Source organism: Pantherophis guttatus, chromosome 8, assembly GCF_059756535.1.
Source record: "Pantherophis guttatus breed Tessera chromosome 8, ASM5975653v1, whole genome shotgun sequence".
NCBI lineage: Eukaryota > Metazoa > Chordata > Lepidosauria > Squamata > Colubridae > Pantherophis > Pantherophis guttatus.
In genome coordinates, this window is record NC_142070.1 from 39,716,873 (window position 1) to 39,742,037 (window position 25,165).

At 36.8% G+C, this 25,165-nt stretch overlaps 1 protein-coding gene across 1 annotated transcript in view; it reads right to left on the reverse strand.

The window, feature by feature from the left end:
• SYNPO2 (synaptopodin 2) overlaps positions 1–25,165 on the reverse strand; it is a 91,837-nt gene that overhangs the window by 2,849 nt on the left and 63,823 nt on the right. Inside the window, exons 2-4 of the mRNA XM_034442819.3 lie at positions 22,699–22,850; positions 16,483–17,261; positions 8,900–11,136 (exon numbers count right to left, since the gene is read on the reverse strand). Of these exons, the coding sequence (XP_034298710.3) occupies positions 8,900–11,136; positions 16,483–17,261; positions 22,699–22,850 (3,168 nt within the window). The remainder of the gene's footprint in view (positions 1–8,899; positions 11,137–16,482; positions 17,262–22,698; positions 22,851–25,165) is intronic.

Sequence of the window (25,165 nt, forward strand, 5' to 3'; positions counted from 1 at the left end):
GAATTATCTATTTCAATCCATGATTTATTATTCAGAATTTTCTCTATGATCCATAGTTAAGGTTAACCACAGCCTTGGGGTTGATAGAATAAAAAAAAAAGATGTCTAATTAATGGGAGTAAACATTTAGACATAGTGAAAGGAGGAGATAGAAAATGGAAACACAAAACTTGAAGCTTATACATGTAAACCCAACATGGATTAACACTAGAATTACATCGAATTATGCCATTACTAATTTAAAAGACCACAAGCTTCCTGCTTGTAATAAATGCATTTCATAATAGTTCAGTATTACTCACTTGAATTATGTTGTTTAAAAATAAGTAACAGTCTAGGTTGTACAATAAAAAGACATTCAGCATTGCCACCCTCTGGAAACCAAGAATAATATCCCACAAGAATGAATTACTTAGGACAAGATATTAAAGATTTTTTTTGCAAATGGGTGCAGTTATTGAAACTACTATTTTTGGTCAGAAATTAATTGGCAGATTATGTCAATTAATATATACATTAAGGCTAGCATAATTCTTTCGCTATTATTTTTTAAAAGAATCTTCTACAATGATGACTTACAAGACACACAGCCATATACTGAAAGAGTAGAGTCAGTCTCATATTTCTTAGAATTACATGATTTTTAATGACTGCATAAAACAATCTTGAAACATATCATGGAAAAATGATCTTGCAGTATTCTTGCCAGCACCCGCACCATTGTCTGATATCCTGGCATTCTAACGTTTTTAGAATATACTGGGAGATTCTTCTTTGAAAGGCCCAAACAGCTGAGCATCTCTGTAATTCAGAGAGCTCATTAGGGTATGGGAATGGATACCGTATGGAAGAAATTCTCTCTGAGGGCCATCTTTCTCTTTCAAAGTTGTGCTCTTCCCTGTGCCTGCAAAGAGACTCCTTTGTCTGCAAAGACACCTTGCAAGCAACAACTATTGTATTTACAAGACCTGATGGAGAAATGTTCATACAGTAAGCACATATAGCTTACCAGATAGAAAGAGCTATATTTCTCCTAGATTTTATTGTGCCCCCTAGGAATTATAGTGATTTAAATCTAAAACACCTGTAGAAATGCTTCTATCATAGGGGATAAAATAAATACTGCTGTGCAAGAATATTTGGCATTTCTAACATTTTGCACATCTCAATCTGTAACTAATTTATTCAGAACAATGGAATTTCTTTTCTAAATGTTTGCCTATACTATTTAAAACCAGAATGTGTTGTGAAGGTAAACTATTTTGAATTCCCCTAACCCTGTGAATGGCATGGAGCTATATCCGCTGGCATGTGCAGTGTCGCCCGGTCCTCTTCTGGGTTTCTGGCATACATGCGTGCGCGATGATCAGCTATTTTTTGCACGTTCGGCAGTGCCAGAAACCAGAAGAACTGGTCTTCCATTTTCTGTTGTGCACATGCGCACCGGCCAGCTGATCATTGTATGCGCATGCGCACAAGTAACCAGAAGATAAGCTGGCCGGTGCGCATGCGCGTGCCAGAAACCGGAAGTTCATTTCCTGGTGCGCATGCCCACAAGGCAGTTTCTCTTCCAGGGTGCATCCCTGATGCGCACGCGTGCATCCTCCCTTTTCGGTACTCGGTGCCGAAAAGGTTCGCCATCACTGCCCTAACCCAAACCACAAAAAATGATCATTAATATATATATATATATATTTATTACATAATTTAATATTTAGTAAGTAATAGTAGGCTTCTTTGGTAACATAGCTGAATATATCTGATTGTTCCATTTAACAAATTAATGTTTACCTTTGCTTTATTTCAATTTGTCTTCCCACTGATTATCTATCTTCAAAAGTCTCTTCTAAAAATCATGAAACTGGATGGATGACTGATAGAAATTTTATATATTTTAAATAACTAATATAGCTTCCCGTTCTTCCTATTTGAATTAGACTCCTAATATAGCAATAGCACTTAGACTTATATACCACTTCACTGTGCTTTTACAGCCCTCTCTAAGTGGTTTACAGAGTCAGCATATTGCTCCCAACAATTTGGGTTCTCATTTTACTGACCTCAGAAGGATGGAAGGCTGAGTCAACCTTGAGCCTGGTGAGATTTGAACTGCCAAATTGCAGTCAGCCAGCAGTCAGGAGAAGTAGCCTGTAATATTGCATTCTAACCACTGCACCATCACTAATATGACACATTAGATCATTTTAACCTTTTTTTCTGTGCTGCAACTCTAATCTAGATTAGTATTCTCTATATCTTCACATTAACACATAACTTTTCATGATATAAATAAAATAAATATGTCACTTCAATCTTCTTTTGCTTCACTCTTCTTTATAAATCACTTCTATATCTCCTTTCAAAGAATGTCCTTGAACAAACAAGTCTATCCACACATTTACCTTTGTAATTTCAATTAGAATGCTTTTCTCTTTTGCTTCTTTCATTTCTGGTGGAAAATATATTTGGTGATCTCCAGATATTTTAGTCAACATCACCATAAATTATTGCCCTTGGTTGGGATTAATGAGAACTGAAGTCTTAAATATCTATGCCTGCTTCTAGTCAACTATTTTGGATACAGCAATCTTTTTCTTATTACCACCACTACTTGTGGTAATAGTAGCCTTGAATTTACTCACAAGTATTAGGAATGTGGTGACATTGTTCTGAATTATGGGTATAGATATCTCATGACTGTTTATACTTTCACAATAGAAAAGTATATTAGGATTTCTGTAGTTTAGGTAATCCTAAAGGGATTGGAAAAGTATGAAAGACTATGAGGCACCAAAAAATACCCTCTGAATTCTATTGCTCTAATTTCTCTGTTAATTACCATTATCCTTTTACGATGAGAGGATTATTTTGGAAAAGTGGGCCATGAATATATTCTAATTGTATTGTAAAAATGAATATGTTATAGAACAGGGGTCTCCAACCCTTGGTCCATGAACTGGTTGGGAACTGGGCCACATAAGCAGCAGGTGAGCAGGTGAAGCTTCATTTGCACACACGCAAGATCTAGGTTGACCGTACAATACCATCCTCCCTACTGCTGCCACCTGTCCATGGAGTCAGAAGGGTTGGGGACTACTGCTATAGAAGGTAAAGGTAAATGTTTCCCCTATCCAGTCATTTCTGGCTCTAGGGGGCAGTGCTCACCTGTTTCTTAGCTGAGGGAGCCAGAATTGTCCAAAGACATTTCCATGGTCATGTGGTCAACATGACTATACACCAAGGTGCATGGAATGCTATTACCTTCCCACCAAAGTGATACCTATTTATGTACTCTCATTTGCATGCTTTCAAATTGCTAGGTGGGCAGGAACTGGGGTAAGTAATGGGAGCTCATCCTGTTGCATGGCACTCAGGTCTCGAACCTGGGCTGTCAACTTTCGAGTTGACAAGTTCAGCGGTTAGCCATTGCTCCCCCTCCTATGCTATATGCTAAAGAACAGTAGAGTAGTTTGAAAAAAGACGACAATATGTTTCTAACACATAAAGGAATTTTCTGAGTTCAGTGTCACTGAATGCAGTAGCATTTTCCTACTTTTTGTGTTGTCAAGAAAAAATATCTTGCTCTACACCCAAAGGTGTTTTTTTCAAAAGGCAACTAGACTTTCTTGGTTTTTTCTTTGAAAATGTTTCACTTCTCGTACAAGAAGCTTCTTCAGTTCAGTTCTTGCTCTAAAGCTTTCCCCCTTCCTTAGTGAGAACCTATAGAAAGCACTTATTTCACAAGCTCATATTTGTCAGAGACTGCAACATGAATGTTGGGTCTGCAAGAATTTGATGAGAGTGGCTATATGGTATGTGTGCATGCTTAAATGTTAATTATTAATTTCCTCCACAATCACTTTCTATAGGCCAGTCTGCCAATTGGGTCTTTTTGTGTAATAAAATTGGGAAATAGGAAAGAGAGACACCTAAAGGAGCTCTAGTTGGAAAACACTCACTGCTTTATGACTATAAAGGTCCTTTCACAACATTCATTCTTATCATTCAGAATAATATCCAACTCCGATTTCACAGGTTGTCCTTATGTCATGCCAGCTTTTGAAAGAGTAGGATAAATATATACTGTATATTTCTGCATTTAACATTTGAAGCTTAATCATGATTTGGAGCATGAAAATTATGTAGAGAATACTTTTGACAGAGCAACAGTGGCAAAATTCCACAAAGTTTAATAATTTCCACAACTCTCCAAAGTTTTGTGTTCCTTATCTTATTTTCTGGTTTCTCAATCTATTTCTTTTCTAGTGAAATTATTACAAAATTGCCCCAAAATGTGAAAACGTGGATACATCAAAAATAAAACAAAGCATGGCAATTTCTTGACAATTCAGACTGGTTTGAGAATATTCTAGAAAACCTTAAGTCATGATTTCTATTTTTCCTTGATACTTCTGTGCCTTTCAATAAGAATGCCAGTTCATGCTTATTGGAGTTCTGGTTAGGAGTGATAGTAATTGGTTTATTTAAACAGTAGGAACAGATACCATTCATTGAAGTCACTCACACTACTCAGCAGCTGGTCATGGCTTTCAGTCATTCCTATCCCTAGGCCATATTTGATCAAGAGGCGAGAAGCACTGTATTCTATTACCAATCCCCTTTGGGAACCATTCCCTGTGAAGTAAAATATGAAAAGCATTCTAAAGCTCTCTCTAACTCAGGAAGAGAACATGCTTTCCCAGGGCCATAGCAATATATAGGAGGCCATAATAGTGTTTCCAGAAAATGCTCTTTAAAAGTAAACATTGAAGTGACACATCCACAATATCTTCTTAAATAAATATTTCGCTGGTTATTTTGAAAAGAGCATTTAATAATTGTAAGTGTAATATTCTTTTTTAGGAAAAACCTGGAGAGAGATTACTATAAAAGACACCTTTATATAGAAGCAATATTTGATTCGAACAATTATGTTCAACAAGTTAAAACAAAATTTATTTTGCACACTTCTTTTGTGGACAAATCATGCTAGGTTATGAATGCTATGAATGAAGTCATGTCAGAATTGTAATTCTCAATAACTTGGTCAGTCAGTGGGCAGTGGGAGATGGGAGCCAGGATAAAAAAAAATCAAGACAGTGGTCATAATCCTTTTGTATATTTCTTCATATCACACACAAGAAAGGAGTGGAGCTTTGGTTATAAGATCATGACTGCTGTTTTCACTTTTTTGGTTCAGTCACACTTTCAGGCCTCAAAGCATTCATTAATCTACTTCAGAAAGCATAGATTTCAATAAGAAAGCAATTCATGCTAACACATTACACCTTTTTAAAATAAATAAATAAGATCAGACCCATGTGTCTACATTAAAATTTCCATGTGCATATTCACAGAATCTCGCCCTATTAGTTTCAATTCATAATCCAATTCTGACAGATATGATAAGAGCCATTCACCATACTCAAAGCTGAGGAATTCTCTAGGGAAGAGCTTGAGAAGAACAACAGAAATATGAAATTATAGAATAATAAAAAATACATAGAAGCAGAATGACCACCCTTGGGAGGATAAGCCACTGAAACAGAATGACATTATGGGTCAGCAGAACTGGGAAATTTTTCTGATTAATTCCTTGGTCCAGCATTTGGTAGAAAGACACAAGACTATAATGTTACTCCAAGAGCCAGTTTGCTAGTGGTAATATAGTTAAGTGACAGTTTATTCAGATTCAAGAATATGAATTCAGTGGAGTTATTGATCTACTTTAATGCAGTATTCTGAGTTATTTTAGGGAAGAAAGCAAATAAGGAAGAAAGAAAAGCTAATATTTTAAAATTTCAGATGAATATTTGGGAAATGAAAGAAAAATAAAAACAAAGAAGAAAGGAACAATTTTAATGTTAGAGAAAAATACAGCAAGTTGCAATTGGAAAATGAACAGAAAGATCTCAAGAGGATTAAAATACTGGTACTTTATAATCTTAGTTTGTGTTGAAAAGAATCCTCTGTATACATTTCTGTGCAGAATATGTTGATTCATTTTAAAAAGATAAACAATCACCCTTGACTTCCAGTATTGGCTAATTCAGATAAAATAATTTATCTAAAGCCAACTAGCACTTGGAACACCAGACATAGGTCCTGTGGTAATTAAGATAAATACTTGATCAATATATTTAAGGCCAAAGTGCTAGTCCAGCAGTTTGTTTATGCAATATAGATAAAGATATGTATTGTCAAGGAATGCTTGATCTGCATATATAAAATCTTAAATCTCTTCAAAATGCATAACATTATAAGGCACATTTTGCAACTTTTTCCTTTTTAAATTTGATCTTCAACATGCCCAAATCTTCAATCTCACAAAGACACCCCCCCATCTATACTATAAGAGGAAATGTTGTTCTCACTTGTCTTGTGTCCATAATTTCACAGTCTCCAGCAATCTGTTCACATAATATATTCTATGTCTTCCCTTACATTTTTCTTTTTAACCATGATGTCATGCCACCATGGTGGAAATGGAAACTAGGAAACTATACTTTGGTTTATTTCTGTGTGTCAGGGCATAAATTGTTTATAAAGACATTTTAATTATGATTATTGGTAAAGGTAAATAGGTGCATGTATATGATTCACAGCCATTTATATTTTAGTAATATTGATTCAGAAGTTTCTGAAATTAATTTCATAGCATTCTTTTAATGGTTGGACAAATTACTATAATATGTCGCTTTTTTGGGTTGCCCTAGCCAAGTGATTACTGTGAACAGAGTAACAGGCAGAGCACAAGTTCATTTCATTTTCAAAGAAATCCAAGGAGTCAAGAATTTTCAGTAGATGATTGACAGCAGAGCTCCTTGGCATCTCCAATTAACAGGACAAAGTAGAGGTGTTGACAAAGATCTCACCCTGAGCTTCAGAGTCAAAATAGACAACACTAATCTTGATGGGTACTGTGCAGTTCCCAAAGCAGACCTCAATATGTTTTGTCCGTCGGTAGTAAGTGCCTTTACATAAAATGTTATTAATCAAGATGTTTCACCATCTTTGCGGCTTATCTTAAACTAAGAATAGAATTTTTGTAGTTTTAAATTAATTCATACTATTTAGGTACGATCCTATGGACAATATTCTGAGAGTAAATTCCTCAGGCAATAGTAGGAATTACCTTGTAAAAGACATAGGACTATGCTATTGGTTTGTTGTACTAGTTTAAGTAATTATTAGCAAACAGATTCAGGGAAAGAAGGGGAAAAGTCCATCAATGAGATACTTCTTGTGAAAATAAGTTAAACTCATCTGAGTGCATTGATCTGTAAATATCCACTGATGGATCGAAACATTACTGGACATAAAAATATTGTCCGTTTGTATCCACAGACTGAAATAAGCAGGTATAATCTTAACAGAAGATAGCATGGTAACAGTGTCTTGATCCTCCTGGTCCACCACATATTAATTGAAAGCAAAGTGAGAACAAGAATATAGTGAAAAGAAATACAAGTGAAAGAAGCAAGATTAGAAAGTCCCAAGTGAAAACAAGAATGTGCCCCAGAGATCAGCAATGAGGTCAGGAGTCAAGCCATATCATATTTCAATCATGTTTTAGGCACATCACTACTCTGGTTGCAAAACTGATATGTCCTTTCAGATTTTAGTCTCTCTGCTTTCACAACGACATATTGCACCATTTCCAAAGCTGTAGAAGCCAGCTTATTTTCTTGGTTCTTCAAGAGTTCTAATTGTTTTTTTTTTCTAATGATACATAATATGACAGTCAAAGAACTATTCTAATGTCGAAGAGATCAACATTATTTTAAAAGGGAAACAGCCTAAGCTTCCTTCCCTAATGTCTTTCTTTTTCCAAAACTTGCTGTAATCTTCCTTAAAGGATACTTATAGTTGCAATAAGTGGGAGATCAGAGGTAATTTATGACAGTGTGTCATATTTAAGCTACCCTGAAGATCCCATTCTGTGAAAGTATCACAACTGAACAAAAAAAAAAAAGAGCAACCTATCTGTGCTTAACATACACAAATTATCCTCTTATGGGGATAGGAATTACATGAAACACAGCCTTATTATCTGAGTGTCTACATCAGGCTTAATGTTTGCATAGAGATATTCTCAAAATCATGTACTTCTGCTGGCCTGTTTGTAATCTTAGCTGAGAATCAAGGAATTGCTGCTTTGATTTTACAATTTTGCACATTCAACCTTTAATTGTGGGAACATAAAAAGAAAGAAATACATTCCCACTCTCATAGATGCAGTACAAAAAGTTAACAGTAGGACTCACCCCATTATAATGAGGAGGCTTAAATTTTTATAAGGATTCAGTTGCAGAATTGGGTCAAATCTGTGTTGTATACAAGCTGTATTCATGAGTGATAATATTGCCATTTTCGAGAAATAATTGGGTGGCTATACTCAGGCTGTTAGATTAGCATATTTTCCTACCCTAACAGTAAAACTTGGTGAAAACCATGTTCTAATTGATAAAATGCAGGAACAGAATCCACTGAGTATGTGTGTATCAAAGCACTAACACCTAACATACTACTCATTTAATACTAGTACATGACTTATAGAATATCCTATGTGCCTGCTTGGATAATAGTAATAAAATTATTGTATACATAAATGCATACAATTTTTGCAAATTAATATTCATTTTAATTCATGTAAAATAATTAACATATGCACAGTTACCTGAAGTAATTATCACTGAATTTATTACATCATGGTAAATGTGCATAAATTTTCAGGCTTAAGCCTTTTTTGGACCCCGATTTTATGTGATATATTTGAAAATTATTAAGTAAGTTGAGGATCATTTTGGGTGTCAGGTTATGATTATAAAGAATTCATGGCAAGTGAACAGTGAGTTGTATCTATGTTTTACTCTTCAATGACTGCCGGTTTCCACACCTGTGCTGTGACACCAACTTTCTTGGCTGAGAATTTTGGCTTGGGAACAGAAAATACAGGAGATCCTGCTGGTTCTTGCTTCAAAAATGTAGGGCAGCCCATTGATGTGTAGGACTCAATTACAGGACTAGAAGCATTCGATGGGAAGAATGGTTGTGAGCTGTAGGCTGGTACAGAATATACTGAAGAAGCTTGAACATTAGAGGGAGAACCAGCATTGAGTACTCTTGATGGTACAGCTTGTTTCAAGGCAGACACTGAATCAATCTTTGAAGGATGTTTGGGAAGGAGATTTTCCTTAGTATCAGACGGAGGTTGAAAAGTAAATAAAGATGCATTAAGCTGGTATGGCTGATGCTTCATCACTTCCAAGGAGCTTAATTGTTTCTTAGATTTTTTCTTAGTAGTTTTGGTAGCTCCAGGATGCTGTGACTGAGATTTGATAGCAGCAAGAGGATAAGATGGAGACTGGATGGGATTATAAGCCACAGGGGGTGGTGCTCGAACATTTGATGAGTATTTCCAAGATGCTGGTAATGATGGAGTTGGGGATGAAGGCCGGGGCCGATTGGCCTGCACAGTTTCTGAGTCTACTACATACTTTTCCATCCGTGATTGCCTTTTAGCAAAGAGCTGAGCCCCCTTACCACTCAGTGCTGGGGGCATCTCAAAAGCTGGCCCCATTCCACCAGCAAGAACAGCATTTCCTAATGGAGTAATGGGTGTTGTTTTGGGGGTATAATTTTGGTGGGGTGATGAAACTTGAGCACCCTTAAAGGAAGACTCCAGGTTAAGAGTACTTGGAGGCTGTGGAGGCTGTGGAGGCTGTGGAGGGGGATAAGATGGTTGTGCTACTTTGATGGCTGCTGGGCTTGCTACTTCTGGAGATTTTGGAACTGGAAAGATGGGAGCTTGAGTAACAGCCACCACTGGAGGTGACCAGACTGGTGAAATAGGTGTTGTGGCAGTCGGAGAAACCTTTACCGAGGGTTTGGGAGCAACTGGGGGTGGGATCTTTTGTTTGGCAGCCTGGATATGCATGAAATTGCAGGCCTCTGCTCCCAAACTGAGGTAGTCTTCTTCAGGACCTGATTCAAAGCCACCAGTGGCAGTTTTTTTGCCTTCTGTATTCTGTACGAGGGACAAAAGAGCAGGATTTGGACTCATTTTGGGTGCTTCTTTAAATGTAAACATAGGCTTTGCAGTGCTTCTTCTCTTGGCCTCCTGTAATATTCCAGTTCTTATTGCAGGCACAGCAATCCGTTCATCCCTGGATGCAATCTGCTCTGTTGATTCTGTTGGAGACCACAATGTTGACTGACTGATGCTTGTGGCCACTGGAGTCAAAACAGTTCTATATAATGCTTCAGGTGGTGGGCTAACTGAAGTATAAGGAGGTGGGGCAGGTAGCTCGGAGGGATGAGTAACCATGCTTCTTGGGGGTGAAAATGGAACTGCTGCTCTGTTCTGAACACCAGGGAAAGGCTTGGCTGTTCTGTTTGAAGTAGGTGAGCTAACAGCTTCTGGAGGTGGATGTATCATATTTATCTCTGGGACAGCCCTGATGCCATTTTGCTGAACTATTGTCCTAGGACTATGGTTCATTTCTATATAGCTTTTGCTTATGTGGCTTTTCTGCATTCTGGCAGATTCTTCTTGTTTGGCTTGATAAAAGGAAGAACTCATATTTTGGATGGCTTCTGTTGAAGTGGCCTCTCGGTGTGCCTCAATTCTGTGCACACCCTGCATCTTCATTGCTTCTTGTTCAGCAGTGACCTGGTCTACCCTTTGACGTCTTTTGGCAAACATGAGTGCCCCTTTGCCCTTGGTCTCTGGAAGCAGCTGTGACATCTCGTCCCCACGTTTGGTTTTTTTTTCAATCTCAAGTAGTCCAGTATCCCAATCAAATGTCACAATCCGTTCTTCTTTATCCAGGTCAGAGAAGAAATCTTCATCAATTTCTGACTCACTTGTGCCAAATAAAGTTACTTCAAAAGTGTTCTCCTTCTCACCTTCTTCACTTTCGTCTTCTTCACCTTCGTCTTCGTAACGTTCTAGTTCCCCAGTGCCGTAGCTAACTAACGTATATTTTCTGGCCCTTTGGCGACGCTTCTTAAACATCAACACTCCTTTGGAATTGGGATTTGGAGCTGCTGTCAGTAAGAGAGCAATACTTTTACATTTAGACTTAGCTTCCTTCACCTGCTTCTCTGAGAGGCTCTCACTCCTTCTCAGCCCTGAAGGAAAAGAATAAAGAACATATTTTAGTGGATAACATGACAACAATTTTAACAATAGCTATTTGGGTCATAAGACTATAATACAAATCCTTCTTTCTTTAGAGTCTGATTCCTCACCCTTATAAAGGAAGTATGGGCAGGGCATTAAGATTAATCTTTTCCCACAGTTGCAACCATGACCATTCCATAGCAAGCATTCCTTCATTAGTGGCATTCTTTGATTAATCTTTTCTTCTCACAGTTTTGCTATTTCAACTTACACAAACGTTTGATGTTATAATATCTACCCAGAAAGAAGCAGATATATGGACAAAATAAGGTAGAAGATAAATAACTGAGGTGTATTTTTTATGATGGATATTAACTTGGATCTGCAGCGCTTTGAGAGGTTTTAGGATTTAGATTCAAACAGGACTAATTTCTGTAATAATAAATAATTCATACAGGAAATTTTCTTGTTGAAACATTATCTGGATGAAAATATATGCAATGTAATTTATATAATGGACTACTTTTTGGAATATAATAATCACATTTAAGTAATTTATATAGTAGGTTCTAGAATGAATGAGTTTTTTCTTGTTCTGTGCTGTATTAGAATTTGATTTTTAATTTTAATTTTTTTAAACTTAAAAATGTAAGTTATTTTTTTTAATTTTTATTTATTTTATGCCTTTGTATTTGTTTTTTGACTCCTAGAAACTGCCTGGACAAGCCCCTGCAGTTTTATGAAAGTTTTTATTTGTGGTTTGCCATTGCCTGCTTCCTAGGGCTGAGAGAGAAGGACTGGCCCAAGGTCACCCGCCCAGAAGTGTTTTATTGGAGTCCTTTTTTAAGGAGGAGAATCCTACAGTACTCTCCATGAAATTACACTGTTTAACTATTATCTATTACTGAGTAAAAGGGAGCAGAATATAATAAATACCTTTTAGCTCAGTATTTGAGATAATGCACATCCAGGCAGAGACTTCAGAGTTAATAACATCAATATACTATGAGATCAGACCACAATATCTAGATTCGAAGTGGTAGCAGTGGGACTTAAAGTGTGTGTGTGTGTGTATGTGAAAATAAAGTAGGAATATTTTATGCCGTTCCTAACCAATAAATATAAAAATAAACCTTGATTATTTGGAATTTTGAGAACACGAGTGCAGGATTTGGAGTAGCAATGGTGGGATTCAGCCAGTTCGCACCACTTCAGGAGAACCAGTTGTTAACTTTCTGAGCAGTTTGATGAACTGGTCGTTGGAAGAAAACATTAGGGCAGAGAACCGGTTGTTAAATTATTTGAATCCCACCACTGGGTGGTAGGTGTGTGTGTGTGTATATATATGTATGTTTGTTCATTCATAAAAATTCAGTCATGTGAGAATAATCAGCCTCAAGGCGCCAAGTTATCAAAATGTTCCCTGTCACCTCCTCTCTGTGGCAGGTCTGAAGGCCTAATACAATTACTTGTCCTCATTTTCTGGATAGTGTGCTACTTTTTTTTTTTTATGAAGGAATGAACTGTGGCCACCCACAATTTAAATATTCTTGAGGGCCTGATGTATATCATAGAAGCATTTTTCAAATGATTCTGAAACTGCCATATTTGCATACTCCCTTCTTTTAATTTTTAAATAGTATGAAACATCTGAAAGGCCACGAAGGAAAAGGAAGCTTGCTAACACCAAAGATTACATACTAGGTCTCTTGGTGACATTTTGAGGTCTCCATTCCTAGAGCAGGGAAATGACAGCACGCAATGGATCCTTCGCCATTTAGTCTGGCATTTTCTTTAGACTCTAGAGAGAATATTTTTGCCAACATATATTCTTAGAATGAACAGTATGTCCCTGTCAGGAATATATTCTGGAATACCAGATCATTGACAATGGTGAACTGGAAGACATGTAAACGAATTGATGATTTATTTTCATAAAATTTATTTATTTTCATAAGCAATATATTTTATTTCCCCCCCCCTCTTTTTTATTTAATAATTGCTATCTGGTTTGAAATGCATTATTGGCCATATTGAGCATTCAGGACAAGCAGGTTGCAAATTTATATAGATGGCTGGATAAAGTCTCATGGATACAGGCTATAGACTATATAGGCTACAAACTATATGTATATTATGGCCAAGTTGTGATATGATGTTCATTAAAATTAAAAGATCAGATTCAAAGGGAACAAGTAGATTGGCTTATATAATGTATTACTGATGATGTGCACATGCTACAAGAAAACATTGGCTATCTTACTATCAAACTGTCTGAAAGTAATCATGAAAGTAATTTAAATTAAACCAAGGGTGAAAAATAAGTTGATGTATTATTGGAGCCCAAGTAGGAATGAACATCCAAAGAGGGTTTAAGTCTGTGTAGCTTTTTATAACATGTAACAAATTGTATTTGCAACTGTTTTTAAAAGCAGTTCATTATAAAACAGAGTAACTTACTGAGTCCATAGTCCAGTTTCAGATACAATCCTAAAATATTATGAAAACCTATTTTTGATTCCCTTTGCTCCCTAAAAGTGAGACTTGTACAAATATTTAGCATGTTTTCTAACACATTTATTTTTAAGCGAGAACACAAATCTGGCCAAATGCTTTATGAATGCAATCTGATTGTTGATTGGGAATATACCTGACTTAGAAAGTTTAAAGCTAAACTAATATGGAACAAAAATACTAAACGAAAGTGTGAGTTTATAATCTAAAAGGAACATAAATTTTATATACAATCAGGCTGCTAATAACGTTTTTTTAAGAACTGAAGAGGATAGAAACTTGGGTTTATCTTGAAACAACTGCTAGATGTTGTTAATGTTATGTTTATCATAAGATAAATTGCCCTTTTTAAATCTACGTTGCCTGTTATACAGTATTACATTTTCACATTTTAGTGCAAGTATCACTCATTCGGCAATGCAAAGATATTTGTCCAAATATTAGGAAATAGAAACTAAGCTGCAATTTTATGTGCACTACCTGGGGATCAGTCCTATGGATAGGAACATACTTTTGAGAACACATACATAGGATTGGCTCATAGAATTCCCATATATTTGGCAAAAAATAAAGGAAGCAGATAATTGTAATGAAATTCTTATATTAGAGACCTTAGAGAAATGTTAATCTAATTGCACACATTTTTGTCATAAGTAGCTCTGTCAGAATGATAAAGTGTAGGGTAGTTATTTATTTGATTTTATACCACAAAACACATAGATGCTCTGTTGCTTTATTCAACTGTAAGCTGCTCGAGAGTTAGACTAAGTTTAGAAGTATAAAATGGCACTAGCTCCATCCCAACCAGTTAGGCTATTTTGGAATTTGAGATCTCTTCCATGGTAGTGAAAATGTAATAATAATACATTATAGGTAACAATTCGCTGTTGCTTCAAAAATAAAAATAAATACCAGTTATCCTAGATATCCTAACAGTTGGCTCAGTTTGCTATTTTACCTCTTAGGCTCCATAAACCATCGCTATTGTTACCTTGCTATGTTGTAGGTATAGTCACATAAGTGTACTCTCATAACCGCTTGCAAGGTGTCCTTGAAACTGTCAGTGCTTCCTAAATTAATTTGTGACATGGAAATCTATCTTTATCTTTTCTCTTTTCAAGTTAAGTTTTTGGACTTGTAAGTGCATTCAAACTGAAGTATCTCCATGTATCAGATGAAAAATATTAGCATGATTGCTTTGTTCTACTCATTTCTCTTTAAAGTAATGATGTAATCTGTCAGGCATAAGTGGGCCAAAATGCCAAGGATGTGTGCTCTTCCTTTATACATCATTTAATATAATATAAATATGTGGCTCACATATGGACACTTTATATCTAAGCAACAGTTTAATCCACTGATTACTACAAATGGCTGTTGTCCTAAAAATACGCACAAGGAAGAATTTGCAATGGGGGAACATGCCTAACCTGGCAGGCTCTGTTAAGATAGTTCAGGGCTAGAGTATGTCATCATGCCTTGGCCATTTTGCAATGAAATCCCTTGATGGAATTCTTGAAATAGTCAGAAATGATTGCCCAGATGCCAACAATAGAATTGAATAAACAAGCAGATGCTTTGACAAAATATTTTTTCAAGTTAATCTTTTCCAATTTTATTACTGTTTGGTCCTTAGGTTACTTCAAATTGCAGTCTTTGCCTAGATTTTGTACTCATTTTCAGGTATAGGAAGCAGAAGGAATAGTAAGTTCACTTTACAAACTAGGGAAGCCTTGCAAAACTGAAAGGATCATATAACTAGCCAAAAATACACATGCTGGTGTCTGTCAAAGTAACTTTCAGCAAGCATCATCAAACCTCACTACTTGGTCCTTTCCTTTCCTTTCCTTTCCTTTCCTTTCCTTTCCTTTCCTTTCCTTTCCTTTCCTTTCCTTTCCTTTCCTTTCCTTAACTTCCCTTCCCTTCCCTTCCCTTCCCTTTCTCCTTTCCTTTCCTTTCCTTTCCTTTCCGTTCCTTCCCTTCCCTTCCCTTCCCTTTCTCCTTTCCTTTCCTTTCCTTCCCTTCCCTTCTCTTCCCTTCCCTTCCCTTTCTCCTTTCCTTCCCTTTTCCTCCCTTTCCTTCCCTTTCTCCTTTCCTTCCCTTCCCTTCCCTTTCTCCTTTCCTTCCCTTCCCTTCCCTTTCTCCTTTCCTTCCCTTCCCTTCCCTTCCCTTCCCTTTCTACTTTCCTTTCCTTTCCTTTCCTTCCCTTCCCTTCCCTTCCCTTCCCTTCCCTTCCCTTCCCTTCCCTTTCCTTCCCTTCCCTTCCCTTCCTTCCCTTCCTTCCCTTCCCTTCCCTTTCTACTTTCCTTTCCTTTCCTTTCCTTTCCTTTCCTTTCCTTTCCTTTCCTTTCCTTTCCTTTCCTTTCCTTTCCTTTCCTTTCCTTTCCTTTCCTTTCCTTCCCTTCCCTTCCCTTCCCTTCCCTTCCCTTCCCTTTCCTTCTGGGATTTTTTAAAAGTTAACTTTTAAGCCCTTCTTAAATTATCTAATAGGCTTTTTATACAAACATATCCAGAAGGAAAAAGTTAGTAATTAATATCTCAGACACGAACAGGTTTTCTATTACAAAATGTGCTCTGCAGTTAGAGTTACAAAGCTTATCGCCTGCTTGTCATAATTCATTTTAACGGAATTTGCAAAAACAGTTTCAAAGTATAAACAAAGAAACGGCAGTTGTTTAAAGAAGAGCGAAGAAAGACGAAAAAGAAGACATATTTAGGTAATTCCTCTTTGAAATATTTATTGCTAGTAAGCAGATAGTTGCAACTGTTCTCTGCCAGTTTGCCTTTCCCAAAGTATAACCCTCATGCTCTGCCAACCAGTTTAGCTACGCTGTACTTACTGGCATGCCTTGCCCGGTGTTTGTGAGGTCTGCTGGGTTCCTTTTCAGAGGGCTGTTCGTCTTCCCCCTGCTCTGTGCCTTCTGATGAGATTCCAAAGGAGACTACAGAAGGAGGTGCTTCTGATTGCCCTCCTTCCACTTGAGACTCTACACACCCCTTTCCGGACAGAAACCTGGATGCTTCTTTTGCCTGATCAGAACAGTCCAGAATCACTTCAACCTTAGTTAGAGAGGGTTCCTTTCTCTCACCTTCATGAGTCCCTTGGATCTCTTTGCCACCAACAATCTGGACTATCTTGCCTGTCCACTGGGCAGAAGGCTCTTTCACCCAGCTAGTCGCTTCTTGTGTTAGGACTGATCCTGTCTCCAGGGGCTTGCTCTCTTTGACCTCCACAACAGTCAGACCAGACCCAGTGCTGCTGCTTTTATTCCTGTCAGGTGGAAAGGACAACTGTAATTCAACTGTAGAGCCAGGCTTGCCTCCAGTGAAGGCAGACGCCTCCGTGCAGTGTACTTTAGGGGCTTCGATCACTTTGGGAGGGATTTTGTAGCAGGAGATTATTTCTTGCTTTGCTCCAGAAAAATCCACAATAGTTTGCTCTGTATTTGTTGGGAGCGTTTCCTCAGTTGGAACTATGATCTGCAATTCCTGACGGGGACTTGGCATGGCTGTTCTGATTTGTAGGGTTGTGCTTTCTTTATATTCCTTATTTTTAATGTCAGCGAGGTTTTCATTTTCTAGTTCAGGACTTAAAGTTTCATTTGTCCCATTGGAGAATCTGCAGGTATACAAGTAACACAACAAATTGTATAAAGTGTGCATAATTTTATATTCATGACCTTGCAAGTTTACGTATTAGTATCATATATAGAAAATCACCAGTTTGGTGTAGTGGTTAAAGTGTCAGGCTAAACCTGAGAGGCCGCACTGCAATGGCTAATATAAATATGATCTGGAAAAGCAGATATATTGATATAAATATAAAAGCAATTAGAGCAATAGTCTTCCTTATAATGAGGTATGGGAATGAGCACTGGACACCAAGAATGGCTGATCGAAGAAGTGTCATTGCAAATCCTATTACAGGCTATACTATTTTTACTATACATCTAAGGCTAAAATTCTGGATAATAATGTGCACATTTTCTACCTGTCCATATAGTTCTTTTTGCCAAAGGTGAATGTAAAATAAAATGAAAAGTGGGCTATAAATCTGGAGAGTCTAAATCTATTATATTACATGGCACAGTCATTCGAAAAGCTATATATGATAAATGAAAACCATGTATTGCTGAGTGATACTTCATAACTAGTATGTACCAGTTGCTGGAAATACAATTTGGTTTAGGACCAATCCATAACATTTATTCAAACATTATGGAATTAGCCATAAAGACAAACATATTACTTTATGAAGTCCTGTGATTGTAGCTGGTTTTCATCACATTGTGTTACTTGGATAATCAATGCTTGTGCTTCATACATATACACAATAAATTCATAAACATTTCCTTGTAAGAAGGAAGACTGGGGTTAAGCCAGAAAACTGTTAATCTTTATTGGTAGCTTGGGTTCTTAGGTTGCATATGTGCAGGGAAATGTCAAGAGAGAGAGAGAGAGAAAGAGAGAGAGAAAGAGAGACAGACAGAGACAGATACAGACAGAGAGAGACAGAGAGCGAGAAAGACAGAGACAGAGAGAGGAAAGAGAGGGAGAGAGAGACCGAGAGACAGACAGAAATTCAAATTCATTATATATTTGCTAATTGGTAAAGATGACCCAGGAGATCATTTCAGTGTTCTTTTACACTCATTATTCTCTCTGTGTCAAAGTGTCTGAAGCAGTGGTGGATTTCAAAAAATTTTACTACCGGTTCTGTGGGTGTGGCTTGGTGGGCGTGGCATGGCTTGGTGGGCATGGCAGGAAAAGGATACTGTAAAATCTCCATTCCCTTCCAAATCCAGCAGAAGGTTACTGCAAAATCCCCATTTTCTCCCGATCAGCTGGGACTTGGGAGGCAGAGAATAGATGGGGGCGGGGCCAGTCAGAATTTTTACTACCAGTTCTCCGAACTACTCAAAATTTCCGCTACTAGTTCTCCAGAACTGGTCAGAACCTGCTGAAACCCACCTCTGGTCTGGAGCCTTCTATATATGAAGTCTGCACCAATTCAAAACTGGTATCACCTGTGAGTGTCTCCGTGAGCCCTGGGCATTTATTAAGCCAGTTAAATCTACCAGTTCAGCTCCTTCTGCAGAGAAAATGCTGAAAACAGTTTTGCAAGATCTCCTTTGCAGCTCTGGGGCAGTCCCCCCCCCCATTCTCATTACCTTCTGGCTCCACTGAAAAATCATTGTTGTGATGTCCCCATAGAAGCTCATTTTTAATTTTTTTTAAATCAAGTTTTATTGGTCCCCCCCACACACACACATTCACCCATATCTTTTTTGAACAGAGTATTGGCCATATCTTATCTTATACAATTTATCAAATTCAAATACATTTTACTCAATTACAATTTTTGCCACAATTTTCTTTTTTCCCTTTTTTTAATCATATCTCAATATTTCTTTGCTTACTTATATAAACAACATCTTCATTCGCCCTCAAATTCTAATTTTCCTGCTTATTCATATTTATTCTCTTTTATTTTTTAACCATTCATTTTTTATCTTAGTATTATTTATATATATTCGGGGTTGCCTTTCTTCCATTTCATCTTTTTTGTTGTACAGCAATCTTTCTTCTCAATCCTGCCATCTCCCTCTCTTCTTTCCTTCTTACTTTCTTTTCCCCTTCTCTCCTGCTCCTCTCTACTTCCTCTACCTTTCTCCTTCTCCTCCTTTCTTCCTCCCTGTCTAGCCCCCTCTCCTACTTTGATTCCCCCCTCTTCCTTCCTCCCCTCTCTTCCATCCCTCTCTCTTCTCCCCTTCTCTTACCATCTCTTTACTCCTCTTTCATCTCTCTCTATTGCTGTATTCATTTTCAATTTAATATTTTCCACTATGGTGTCCAGGCAACCCCAATCATTCTCATTTATTAAAAATATTACTTGAAATTCCTCTCCTCTTTTTAATTATTAACAAATATTTCAACTTAGTGCATTTTTTCCTTGAACCCTTTGTTAAAATAATCTTCCAATCCTTGCTTTTTTCCCTTTAACAATGTATTTCTTCCATTTTACTTCTTACAAGTCTGTCATTTATATCATTTACTAACATTTCATTTTCATTAAATTTTACATTTCAATTTCAATTCCCATCTTAATTTCAATTAATTCTTTTATTGCTTTTATTTCTCTCCACTTAGTGTTTCCTCCAACATCAAAAACATCATTCATTTTTTTCCACATTTCATCTACTGAACTATTTTACATTAAACAGTATTTTCACATATAATTTCTACAACTAACATCCTTCTCTTTATTAACATATTAATATTTTCACTGACTCTTAACCATTTTCTTTTAAACTCTCCAAAGTTCTATTTTTTGATGCTTTTCTCCCTTTCTCCCTTTCTCCCATTCCCTTACAAGTATGACATTTAAATCATTTTTTTAACATTTCAATTTCATTCAATTTTACATTCAATTTTCAATTTTCCATCTTAGTTTCAATTAATCCTTATGTTACTATTTGCTTCCTCAATATCATTCTTTCTTTCACATTGCATCTACTAGTATATTTTTCATTTACAGTAACAGCATTTTCACATATAATTTCTACAACTAACATTCTTCTCTCTATTAACCAATTAACATTTTCACTGACTCTTAACCATTTTCTCTTAGACTCTTCACAGTTCCATTTCTTGATGCTTTCCTCCCTTTCTCCCATTCCCTTACCTTCTTCTTTTTCCTTTGCTTATTTCTCCCCTTCAGCCTCTTTTCTTTAATTTTAACTCTGTTAATTTTCCTTCTCAATCTTTCCCCATTTATTTCTCTTCTTTTCATATTTGAGATGTAATTTCCTTTCTCTATTTTTATTCTGTCACTTTAAATTCAGTGTAATCATCTTTATCTTTATTTTCAATTGTTTCCTTTTCAATATTATCTCCTTGTTACTTTTGTTTCTCATTCATCTTTTCTCTTTTTTTTTTTGCATTCTAACCAATCCTCTGCTTTCTTATTTCCCTTAAATGCTTCTCTTATTTTTTGAAACATCTCCCTCAGTATCTCATATTCATCCTCCCAATTCTCCATATTTTCAATTTAAAAGACTAGGATTTTTAAATTTGTTCTTTTCATTTACATGTATTTCAGGTTTCAAAGTCCATATAATGTCCCTTTTTTTTAATGTCCAATTCAAATATTCACTTGAGCCAACACAATTTCAATCTTTATCCTTCACTTCTGTTTAATCTTGCTTCAGCTGCACAAATATGTACTCCAATGTCTCTTTCTCATGCTCTTTCCGCCAGCAGATGTCTTTCTCTGATTCACAAATCTTCTAGTAACAACATATCCATTTTGTAATCCACAAAAATGCTTACTTTCTCTTTTCCAAAATTAAATTCTTTTGTTATTTAAAAAATACTTTTCTGTCTCCTTTTTCCTTGTCTTATATTTTTTTTCTTTCGAAATCCAATTTTAAATCCAGGTGGAAGATTCCTTTTAGGGCTTTAGGTTTGATTTTAAAGTTCCTCTTTTTTCCCCCCCTCCGCTTAAATTCCTCTGTGCTAAGTAGCCGCCAATTTATCGCTGGGATTTCTTTAAGATATTAAAAGTTTTTTTTCTTTTTACCAGTGAGTTGGCCAATTAATCACCCGGTAACAATACTCTGTTCAAAACTCCGCTCCTGCACATTTCTTAGTCTGGTTGCCCCAGCTTGTAGCAGACGTAATGGCCGCCTCCCCCACCGCCGGGTCAAAGAGCTGCCTCCGACCATTCGAGGAACTTGCCTGTTCCTCTTTGGTCTTCCGAGGCGCCTCTCTCTCTCCCCCATTCCTACAAGACTGTTCTGGTCCGAAGACCCCCCGACAGTGGTTTGTCTGCCTGGATTTTCGTGAAGCTTGGCGGAGCTTCACTATTTCCCAACCAGTGTTGCCGTGACACTTCCAGTTTCTCCTGAAGCTCATTTTTAATTTGTTTGGATACTTTAAGACAAGGAGAAATGTGCAATAGTACAAAACTCTGCTTAGAATTGGGAAAAGGTTATGTAAAGCCAGTGGTTCTGTGGAAAGGACTTTAGTGTAGATACCCTAAGCACCTTTTCTCTGTCCTGATAATATAGGTACTAATATTTTGCTAATATTACTTTGATTATGCAATGCAGTAGGAATTAAATTGGCCAAGAAGACATCGGTGATTCTTCTTATTTCTCCTTCCCTGTTATATAAGTTACAGTATCTGCACCAGGGGTGGGTTCTACTTACCTTTACTACTGGTTTGCAATGGGATCGTGTGCACGAGCGAAGCGAGCTCGCACACGCGCCTTGCTTCTGCGCAGATCACTTGTGAGATGTCAGGGGCAGTAGGCGGAGCCTCCCACTGGTTTTACTACCAGTTCTATAGAACCGGTCCGAACCGGGGGCAACCCACCACTGATCTGAACAGTACTTAAGATGGGTGCAATTGAGATGCAATTATTGAACTGATTTAGTCAATACTTCAGTGGGTGGGAGGGAGGGAGGGAGCGAGGGAGGGAGGGAGGGAGGAAGGAAGAAAGGAAGGAAGGAAGGAAGGAAGGAAGGAATTCAAGAATTGTAATTTAGAAGAGAAAACCAGCAAGACTTCATATCATGATACATTACCTTATGATTAGCTAATATATTTGCATTAATAATGTTGCCTAACAGAAATACCATCTATCTCTACAAACTTTATTTTTAGGGATTTAAATTCTATATACTGTAGCTCTGAAATATCATTACATAGAATAAAGTTGCATACAGTAATATATGGAAAAACATTATCTTATTAATCATTGCTCAACTTGCAATGACACACAACCTGACATTTGTTTGTTTGTTTGTTTGTTTGTGGATTCAGTTCAAAATGATTGTAACCAGCTACTTAGGAATCGGCTTACAAATACGTAAACTTTCCTGGGCATTAAGATTTGTTACGTTCACAATCTAAAAATCACTTCTAGGCAAGATGGATAGCATATAAGTTTCATAATAAATAAAATTAAATAAATAATTAAAAGAATGTGATTTATAGGCTAATGATTGAGGCCGTATCAGGATAAGAAATAAATCTGAATTCCTTTTACCTTTTGATAAGCATTTGAAGAGTGTCAGTCAGGCCTTCCATCAGAAGAAGAACTTCAGAATAAGTCAACTCAGCACAAGGGTTGCCATTGATAGATATCACTTCATCTCCTTCACATAAACCAGCCTTAGATGCTTTGCTCTTATTTCGAATCTAAAAGAGATTTGAAATAAAAAAAATGAAATCATTATTCATCAACCAGTGTGTTTGGCTTATTTAGAGAAAATAGATGTGTCAAAACATCTAAGTTGATATTTTTCTTTATAGTGAGGAAATAGATTCTTTATTTATTTTTAAGCCATGAAAATACTTTTGTAACATCAGTTTCAAATTTAGATTTTAGCAATACATAATTGTACAGGATTTTTTTTTAACCAACCAAGAATCTCAGAAACTATTTCAGCACTGGACTCTGCTTTGTCCTGCATTCAAAATGCTAGTGAGAGATTTGTCGTATGAATGAACAGATAATTCAATTAGTTCATTAGTATAATAGTACTTCAATATATATTTAAATTCAGCTACATATAAGAAGGCTGGGAGGATGGACTATGAAGCTAACTAGTCATGCACATAGCATATAAATCTCACCATTGCAAGTTAAAGAGAAATAAAAATGTTAATTTAAAGAAATAACTGAATATTTGAATATCACTTTAACATACAATAGGGAATATCTGCAACCAACTTTTTTTTTCTATCTCTAAATGCAGCTCATTAAATCAACAGTAATTGTACTTGAGTGTTGATAATACTGCATTAACTTGTAGAGCAGAATATATATAAATGTTTTCCTTCTTAAGGAAATACTTTCTTTTTTTTCTGTAATCATATAATGTGTCTCTCTATGTTCCAAAATTTCAATCTAAAATGATAAAATGCAATATTTTACTTTAATCTATTTTATCCTGTTGCATATGTAGGCCTGATTTGGTATCAATGGAATTAATGTGAATTTAAGAGCCTTAGAGGAGTGGGGGGGGGGGGAGAAGCTTTCTTCCAAATGTGACATCTCCTGTCCTACCAATATTCAACATTCCTGCAAGATTCGCTAAGCATGAGTCATACTGAGCTGCATTAAAAATAACTTTAAAACCCAAACTCTTGGCTCATTGGAAACTCAGCTGCTACACAGACTGGGTTAGACATAGATTGGAATTTTAGTACAATTAAAAAGATACAAGTCTTCATCAAAGCGTTTCCATCTTTAAATGACATCTAAAATGTTTTATGGGTTGCAAGGCCAACATTAAAATCTATGTTCTTGTATGTTTGCATAATAAAATAGTATAAAATGTTGATATGAGCTGCAACACTAGCTGTTGCATAAGCACTAGATATATTATCAAATATGGGCATGTATATTTGCAAAGACTTGGAAAATAGTCTGAAGAGCACCCAGTAGTGCAGTAACCCAGGCATAATAAAAATAATAGTTTCAATAATTAAAGAACCTTGAATTGCTATGCCCTCTTAATACCCTATACGTGATGCTGCTTTACTCAGTAAATCATGCTTTAGGCATTAACATTAATAGGGAAGGAACTTTTGTACATACAGTTCCACGAATACAGGCAGTCCTGAAAATTTGGAAAATGATATTTGGTGATAAATGTATAGGCAAGCGAGAACAACATTGAGGAATGGAGGTAAGATGGAAATGTTTGCACAATTTATGGCATTGCACCAGTGGTGGGTTGCCCCCGTTTCGCACTGGTTCTATAGTAAAACTGGTGGGAGGCTCCGCCCACTGATCTCGACATCATCAGAACGCTTCTGCGCATGTGCAGAAGCTTCTGTGCTTGCGCAGAAGACCGCACGTGCGAGCAAAGCAAGTGCACGTGCGGCCCCTTTGCGAACCGGTAGTAAAGGTAAGTAGAACCCACCTCTGCATTGCACATTGCACTTAATGGCATATCTGAAACTATGTGCGGTGGAGCTGGGGTGCATGAATATGCATAATTTATTACACTATAATTATCTTAAGAAAAATAAAGCATATAATAATTGCATTCTGCAGAGTGAGACCATTGGTTCATCCTGTCCATTATTGTCAAAACTCACTGGATTTCACACAAGAGGTTCATCAGGAAGGTTATGCAATGCTTCAGAATTCTACGAAAGAGATGCTTTTGAATGTGCAGAAGTGTAGATACAGCACCTAACTGTGACATAATAAAACTATATCTGTTTCCAGGAAGCAACCAGATGAACTTTTTTATCAGATAGGGCTGCTTTAATAAACTGCTGTTGCTAAGTGGTGTGACACAGTGCTTTATGACTATATTGCTTGGTGACTGCAATTCCAGTCCCAACTCACTCACTCTCTCTCTCTCTCTCTCTCTCTCTCTCTCTCTCTCTCTCTCTTTCTCTCTCTCTCTCTTTCTCTCTCTCTCTCTCTCTCTCTCTCTCTCTCTCTCTCTCTCTCTGTGTGTGTGTGTGTGTGTGTGTATATGCATACTTACATA